This window comes from Mandrillus leucophaeus, unplaced genomic scaffold (assembly GCF_000951045.1).
Source record: "Mandrillus leucophaeus isolate KB7577 unplaced genomic scaffold, Mleu.le_1.0 Scaffold1042, whole genome shotgun sequence".
Classification (NCBI taxonomy): domain Eukaryota; kingdom Metazoa; phylum Chordata; class Mammalia; order Primates; family Cercopithecidae; genus Mandrillus; species Mandrillus leucophaeus.
In genome coordinates, this window is record NW_012098566.1 from 970,570 (window position 1) to 979,609 (window position 9,040).

The 9,040-nt window shown below is 38.0% G+C and overlaps 1 protein-coding gene across 2 annotated transcripts in view; it reads left to right on the top strand.

The window, feature by feature from the left end:
• The window catches only part of LOC105539952 (microtubule-associated serine/threonine-protein kinase 4), a 360,921-nt gene that overhangs the window by 283,648 nt on the left and 68,233 nt on the right, over window positions 1–9,040 (top strand). For both annotated transcript variants that reach the window (XM_011980417.1, XM_011980425.1), the window contains 3 exons: window positions 1,563–1,720; window positions 3,667–3,742; window positions 5,497–5,706. In XM_011980417.1, the coding sequence (XP_011835807.1) occupies window positions 1,563–1,720; window positions 3,667–3,742; window positions 5,497–5,706 (444 nt within the window). The remainder of the gene's footprint in view (window positions 1–1,562; window positions 1,721–3,666; window positions 3,743–5,496; window positions 5,707–9,040) is intronic.

Below are 9,040 nucleotides of genomic sequence, written 5' to 3' on the forward strand. Positions count from 1 at the left end.
GCTCATAATCAAATATATTAATATTTCTGCAGCAGCTTGAATCAACATTCACACTAAGTAGATTAAATAAATATTTTAAACAGCTTCACATCAGTTCAGTTGGTGCTTTGCCACCAAAAGAGATTACCGTAAACTTAGGAACAAACTTCTGAGTTTGTGGGTTTTGAAATCTTGGATACAGGATTGTGGACATTGATTTACCTTTGAGAAATATCTATAGATTCTTAATTCTGTTTTTCTATTTGCTAATTTCCTTATCTTTCCTCTGATCACCACTGCTTATCTCCTGCTTGCGTTGATTTTATTTTTTTTTCCTTGATTTCTTGACTGGATATAGTTCATGTGTTTTATTTCTTTTTTCTTAGTGAAAAGTGTTTAAGGCCATGACTGTACTTACTGAATAGAGCTTTGATTTATCTCATAAGTCTTTCTAGTAGTGTTCTCATTTTTTTATTGCTTGTAAAATAATCTCATTACATTATAAAAATTCCTCTTTGTCTCAATATGTACTAAGATGTTTTGTAATTTCAAGTTATAGGAATAATTTTTAGGCTTTAGGCGTTAATTTCTAGTTTTGCTACATTACAGTGTTTTAGTATTTATGAAGGGTACTCTTAATATAATGATTTTTTAAAAAATGCTTACAAGAACTGACATTTTAAAATAAGTAATATCTTTCAAAATGTGCTTATTCTAACCGTGTTTCCATTTACTAAAAAATTTCTCAGTCTCTTTTATTAGAATTACTTAGGAGTTTACCTCCAACTAAAAATGAAAACAATAGTTTCTTTGCTTTTTAGTTAAATGTTTCAGATTGATTAAAAGCAGGGTTATTTAACCGTTCACCTTTCCTGTCTTTCCTTGTTCCAAATGTTGAATGACGATTTCTAAAAAGCAAATCTACAGGCATGTAACAAAAAACTCAACACGACTTGAAAGTTTTTTTTTTTATTTTAAGTTATAGTCTCAACCCTTCACTTTCTCTGAGAAAAAAGAATAAAGAAAATTCAATTCCAGATTTTAAAACAGTGGCTTTATTGAGAAAAGTATCTTCTTTAATCCTTCCCCTATTTTACTCATGGCACACTCTGATACATTATAAAGAGAGGTTTCGTTGCCTTATTGACCATCTCATATCATATCATTTATTTTATGTTATTTACCTAAAAGTCAGTATTTGATTTTGAGCAGCAGTAAACTCGGGGGTGCCATGTTCAACTGAAAGCTAATCTGCGATACAGTGCTCCCTAATGTCACTCCAGTGGTTGCTTTCTTGCTTTGGCTTTGACTGGTTCCGATCCATTTTCACAGCCTGGATTTTCTCCAGAGAGAAAACTACCTTTTGGGAAATTATAAACAAATGAGGCAAAATATGGAAAGCATTTTGAACTCTGAGAGAGAACATCAAGTTATACATTTAGGCAGTAGTTCTTACAACTTTAACCTGAAAAAGAAACAATAAAAATGGTAGTATTACCCAAGTTTAACTAATCGATCTCTCCTATTCTTTTGAAGAGTTTCTTTCTGAGATAGTTATGTGACCTCACTTTGGTTTGTTTCAGTCATCCTGTTCCTCCCAGGAGAAGTTGCATCAGTTACCATACCAACCAACACCGGACGAGTTACACTTCTTGTCGAAACATTTCTGTACCACCGAAAGCATCGCCACTGAGAACAGATGCAGGAACACGCCGATGCGCCCCCGTTCCCGAAGTCTGAGGTATGTGGGCCTGGCTGAAAACCATTACTTAATTGGATTCTCTATTTTCAAACATTTTGAGTGAAGACTTTAGTCCTTTAGTTCATATGTGTGTGAACTGACTTGCAAACTATTACAAATATAGCGTAATGTTTCCATGTACACATAATATTGTTAATGACCACTGAAAGGCATCTTATAATTTTCCTTTTCAGTTCTCACAATTTGCTGATTGCAGCAGTAGTAGTAATCATGATGGTCTCAGGACTACCTATGAAAACGTCTAGCCACTGGAAATTTCAAGGCAGTGCAAAAGCAGTTAATGTTGTTATGTTAAGAGGTAACAGCTTGGTGGAAATAGAACGACAACAGGAATAGGAGGATTTTTTTAAATTCCAGATTTCATATTACAAAATACCTTTTTATTCTTTCTTCCTGTCATAAGTCTTACTTTCTCTAAGACTGTGAGCACATTTTTAGGAGTTTGTGTCACCTGAAGTTTGTGGATGCCAAATGTAGTCCACTTGACACTGAATAGGGCCAGTTTTACTGTGAGTTTGTTTCTTCAGGAAGCAGAATCTAAAACAGAGCTTCTTGTTCAGGATGTTTCTCCGGGAGTGCTTTTGAAATTAGCACCTGTGGGAGGGAAGGGGGAGGCAGGATTGGGCAGAGGGAGAAGTCCAGCAGCTTTAGCCAACTCCACAGAGAGCTCGGGAACGACAGGACTCAGCAGAGTTACTCCCTTGGCCCAATTGTGTCTTCGTTTATATCCCTACCTCAGTCATTGTGTCCCTCACTGGATGTGGCACCCTGGGAAAGACTCAGCCTCAGGCGAGATGACTTCTTGCAGCTGATGCCATCCCTGCAGGGACTGACAGCTGAAGGTTTCTGTGGACAGCACTCCCAGCAGCCGGGCAACAGGTCCTTCTTTGAAGGAGGGATCATGACAGGGCATCACCTTGTCCACTGCAGTATGAGATCTTGATGCTATAGAATTAGTGAACTTTGATATCTTAAGGTTTTATTATATTAAAAAATAGCTTGTTTATTAGGTGGTCAGTTGAATATCAAAGTTTAATGAGAAGCAATTTGCCTTTGTACTTTTTGTCTTCACTTAGACTCATAAGCTAATAGTAAATATAGCCACACTGGATAATTGTGAGACATGTTAGATTATTCTGAGATATGGAATTAACAACTGGTTTTACTATTTCATCTACAGGCACCGTGTTTTACCACATGGGTGCCATTTTTTGTTTTATTAAAGGAATTCCTAAGATGCGTAGTATAAGCTGTATCCCTTTAGGAATATAAACACACTGAAGTTGCACAACTATATACCACTAGGAAGGAAGATGAACCTACTATTGAAAGAGTAAAGAAGAATGCACAACAGTTGTATGCCTCCGTTTCATATTATACATAATGCCTACCTCAGCATCCCAGATAAATATTTGCTAGGCTAGAAAATGAATTTCAATTATGACACCTGTGCCATGGAAGACTCAGACCTTTTCAGTGATGTGTGGCAGACCGCAGGTGTATGATAAAAGTGTGAAATTACACTGTTAAACGTGTCCTAGATGTTGCTGTTTGTAGCTACCCTATTTTGTTTTATTTTGCAGTTTGTTAATTGTTTTCCAGATCTTATGCAAGCTCACACTACGTGCAGAATATAATTTCAATTTACAAACACTTTCTGAACTAGTATTGTATTGTAACTATGATGACTTTGTGGCATTCCACTTCTTGAGCTTTCTTTTTCAGTCCTATTCAGTGTGTTTCTGTGTTTGTGGGAATGTATGTGTGCATGTGTACTAATGACTGATTTTGTACTTTATTATCTAATATACTTTTCTTACAAAGGTTGCATAGTACTTTTGATGCAGCTGACTGTTTATAAATAAAAAGCTTATTTTCATTTCATGCTGTGGCAAGTTTAAAAGGGTAATTTGCTTTGCTTGCAGCCCTGGACGTTCTCCCGCCTGCTGTGACCATGAAATAATTATGATGAACCATGTCTACAAAGAAAGGTTCCCAAAGGTAATGAATTGAATTGAAGATGCCTAGCATCTAAACGAACAGGCAGCATAGGTTTAGAGTCTATAAGGTGGTTTTGTTATGGGAAGTAAGGGTCCAATCTAGTAATGATTTGCATAAAACAGCTCCATAGTCTTCTTAGAAAGAGAAAATAACTTAAAAAAAAAATGTTAAGCTAACAACTGCTGAGAACTAGCTGTGCTCTCTGTATGCTGAGCTGGCTCTAAAGTGAACCTGCCACTTGTGCACCACACATGGGGCAGGCCTGGTGAGGTGCCGTAGGGAGGGTCTACTTTGAAAGGCCTCTAGACTATGCACTTTGTACCCATGTTCTGGTCCTACAGCATATTGTTAAGTAGAGACTGTTTTTCTCCATTAGAAGCCTGTAGATTGGTGTGTCATGAGAGGTTTTTTTTTCCACATTACTTTTCTGTGATTTCCCATCTCTTTAGACATTGTATTTCTAACCCTATTAATTTAGAAGAAAAGGCACAGTTGTCGTGCTCTCCAGTTAGACTGGTAAAAGAACATGAATTGAGAGAGCAACTGTGAAGAGTTGCTGCCAAGCCCTTGGCTGCAAGGACCTGCTCCCAGATGGTCCCATTAACTCACCTTGTTTCCACATCTTTCCCGCCAAAGCATTTCTGCACATTTGAGAAAAGGCCACTCTCCATGTTTTTCCTGATCCGCCCCCACAGCCTGTGTTGCCCTAAGCTGGAGAACAAATGAAAATCTTTGGTTTCATAAATCAAGAGTAGAGTACTTCTTATTTGCAACTAACCCAGCATTGATGTCATTGATTAAAGCTGTTTTAGCTATTTATCACATGTAACTTGCTCACCAGGGAAACAGATACTGACTGTTACCTAGTTAATGCAGGTTAGGATATTAGAGGGGAGGAGGAGAGAGGAAGGAGAGGGAGTCTCCCTGCATATATAATTAATGTAAGTAAGGAATATGGATTAGGCAGTGGGTCATTCTCTCTGGTCAGAGAGAATGAAATGAAAGTTGGAAAGGAAATTTTAGGTTTATTTTACCAAGGGAGTCCCCTGGGACTTTTGCATAGGATGTAGCTTTTTGGGAAAAGAAGATGATATAAGATGTGTGCTCCTGGCACATTAAAACCTAGCCAAAAAAGATACATTTTTAGCTTAGGTCATGGAACTCTAGCAACATCCTGATGTCTAAGTACAAAAACATAAAGAAATATTTGATATTTTGGACAATCCATCTGAAAGAGCCCAAGATCTTAAATGAAAGCATAACAATTCACAGATACAATTTGAGTTACTTGAAGAAGCTTACAGGGACCATTTTACATTTGATAGAACACAGAAAAGGGAGATTATCATTCTGAAATATTGATTTCACTTATGTATCCTCAGATCTTTATTTCACATGCTGAGGCTGCTGCTTTTTGTAAGCAACTTTTTAAGAACAGTTTTAGCTTCACAACAAAATTGAGCAGAAAGCACAAAGATTTCCCATGTACCTGGAAAGGCTATGTGTGAACACCCCCCACATGCATTAGGGTTCATTCACCCTTTGTGTTGTACAATCAGTGGGTTCGGACAAATGTCTGATGACGTGTATGTACCATTATTTTATCAGAAGTGAGGCTTCTTTTAAATTTGATTTCTAGAATCCCATTTAATGACTTGTGTTCTCTGAAAATGCTCTAAAAAATGTGATGGTCGAATTGTTTACATGTGTGTTTCCTCGTATTACATCTGTGTATGTGTGTCTTCTCTATATAGGCTACAGCTCAGATGGAAGAACGTCTAAAGGAAATTATCACCAGCTACTCTCCTGACAATGTTCTACCCCTAGCAGATGGAGTGCTTAGTTTCACTCACCACCAGATTATTGAACTGGCTCGAGATTGCTTGGATAAATCCCACCAGGGCCTCATCACCTCACGATACTTCCTTGAATTACAGCACAAATTAGATAAGTTGCTACAGGAGGTAAGAACCATGCACCGTATAGTTTTCTGATTCATTTTGCTTTTCCCTGAAAAAAAATTCTTTTTTTTTTTTTTTTTGCTTACAAGTTATAACCATGAAATGGAGTTCACATTCCAGAGAAGCAAAGAAGGAGGAAGAAAAAAAAAGAAACTCACCTGATTGCTACTTGCTATAAATTGATTCTGGTCATCATTTATAGTAATAGAAAATTAATGTAATAACCTTTACAGGAACCTTGGTACCCAACAATCTATGACTCTAGGATAAGTGGATTGTGAAGGATTTTGAAGCAGTGATTTCTTCCCCCTTTAACCATAAAGTTATAAATTGCCTGAGCGTATGTGTGTTATTTGATGATGCTATCTAGTTCTAATATCTGAAAAAGCTAAATGGAAAATTGCTGGCTTCTTCCAGGCTGTGTGTTCTATTAATTAACCTGCACGTGGTGCTGGGTAGTAAATGGCAACTTATATTTTCATTAGTGTCAGTTCTTTTTCTAACAAAATATCCAATTTCCAAAATGACAGATAAACACAGGCCCTGTCTAGGCCTAACACTTGCATGTCTAGCACCTGATAACACCCAGGACAGAAAGACAGTCTGTATGGGGGAATGGAATGCATGTATAATATTGCTCTTCTGACTGAAATTGACCAGCCACAGCCTACAATGAAACCTATTTAGCCTATGTGTTTGTATATATTGTGTTTCTGTATCTCACAAGGCACAAATTATGCCTGTGTAAACATAATTATAGACACTTTTCTCTAAAACATGAATATGTAAATAATTGCAGAAAACTGAAGGAAAATATTAGCATCCTAATTTTTGAGAACTCTAACTGTCCTTGCCCCTGCAGAATTTAGCTGGCCAGATAAGATCCTTCTCTGGCTGACAGCTGCTACTTTTCTCCCCTTTGCCATCTAGGCCTTCTATACTCTTTCCCAATTTCTCACATTGCAACTGACTGCAGTCCACTGAAGCAGTCCCTTTCAGACTATCCTTAGGGGTGAACACATTGTTTTGGGGGTTTTTCTGTTAATTTCTTACTTGGCATGGACCTGTTCTCTCCCGTAAACTAAAAGGAAAATGAATTTTACAGGAAAATGATCATATACTTGAGTTTCCTGGCAATGTAAAATTGCTAAATGAGTTACATTACAATATAAAATTGCTGTAAGAGTTGCCACATGCTTACGCTTAAAATTGTACTTAGATATCTCATCACGCACAGGTAACAGTCATGGACTGGTCCCAGTCCACAGGCTGCCCTTTGACTGCTCTACACTAGAGTATAAAGTCTCTGTGGGCAGGGATATTACTTGCTTTGTTCACCTAGGATGGTGTGTGACACATAGAAGGACTTTAATATTTTTTGAGTGAATGGCTTCTGATACCCCTCAACTCACTGACATCCTCCTTATTGTCATATCCACTGGACATTTTACTGGAATATTACTGCATTCAGCAGTGTTAAAACCCTCCTTTTCTCTGTCTTCCTTTTAATTTATTATTTTTGGGACACCTCTGACCATTTCTTCTCTGCCTCTTCCAGGGGTTTCTCTTCCAACACCTGTTTTCTATAAGTTTTCCCACAATCACATCCTTAGTCTACTCCTCCTCCTTCTCTCCTAGTCATCTTGTTGGCTGTCTTAGATTAAAGACCTATAGACTCTAATGGCTTCAAATCCTTATCTCAGACCAGTAGTCATCTTTCACATTTCAGAATCATGGATCCACCTGCCTGCTGAATCTCTTTTTACCTGGACAGCCCACTGAAGCAGCAGTCCCAACCTATGTAAAACTAGACAGCATTTCCTCAATCACACATGCTTCTCCCACATTCTTTTCATCTATCATTGGCACCGCCATCTACCCAGTCAGCTGCTGGAACTCTGAGAATACTAGACTCCCTCTCTCCCTTCTTCAAGCAACCCATTAGACCTCATAGTTTACTTCCTCAATATTTCTACAACCCTTCTTTCCTGTTCTATAATCACTACCTGGCTCAGACCCTCATCCAGCTCAAACCTTCATCCTCACCAATCTGCCTCCCTCCAGTCTTAACTCTTCAAATTCATAGTTTTATGCAGCTGCAAGAGTATCTATCTAAAACTCTTTATTGGCTCTATTCTGCCCATAGGTATAAACCATAACATGGCCCGTTGCTGTGCCCTTCGTCTCAATGCATTTAGCCGTAATAAGTTGTACTGACTTCTGCAGTCTCACTTTACCAACAGACAGGGGGCTTTTTGAGGAACAGGAGTCATCTCTAACGCTCTGGTGCTGAATTCAGTGCCTGGTGTTTATCAGTTCCTCAGAAATCGTGGAAGTGGGGAAGGAAGAAAATAGATACGACTGCATACCAAAATGTTCAGCCTATTAGGATGTATCAAGTAATCTAATTCTGCTGTTGCTTTAATCAAATCAGAGTCCAGAAAATGCTGGAAACACTATGCATATTACTATTTATGAGAATATTTTGAAAGTATGTTTGCTAAATAATGCACTTTTGAACAGAAGAGGCAGACACAGGAATTCTGTAGTCAGCCTCTGTGAGATACTCCTAATTCTGCAATTCTGTCCCAGGATATTACCATAGTTACCAGCTTAGTCCTGTGTTTTTCATTCCTTTATAGGCATGCCCTGAAAAGGGTAGGATTGCTATCCAAAGCTATTTACACTGAAATCCCCTACTTAATTTTGTTTCTGTGACAGACACAGCAGATTGTTTCATGACAATTAAAATAAAATCTTAGGGTTTCACAGATCACGTGATGGGTCCTATTATTATTTTTAAAATGCTGATTTTTAAAGAAATTTCTTTTTTGGCCAGAGAAGCATGTATACTTGTGGCATAAAGGTCTTGTTGGGTATAAATAAGAATGGTTTCTTGTTTAGCTTTATAGATAAAGAGCTTCCTTCAGTCCTTTTGTAAAAATTCAAACTATTTGCCTAATCACATTTACAGTATTTTTCCAGAACATGGAGCTAATCCACTGCAGGGGGGCCTGCCCTTTTTAGATAGAGCCAAATTGTGGAACTTGCCTTGGTTTCCCCAGGATGCAGTTGTCAGTTCCCAACTGTGACATTCTGTGCTCTGTAGGCCTATCTCCCAGCCATTTTTCTCATTGCCTGTCTTTTCCATAACCCAAGTAAAATCCACGTAAGATTTCAGCAGCTTAATGCCTTTTTAAAGTCCTGAGGCCTAAGACAATTCCAGATGAATGCTTTTATGTCTCCATTCTTTTTGCACTTACAGAAGTTTAGCCAAAGACAATAAAATACATAGGAAGCGCTAACCTACTCTCAAATCTGGGTCATGGTTATGTTT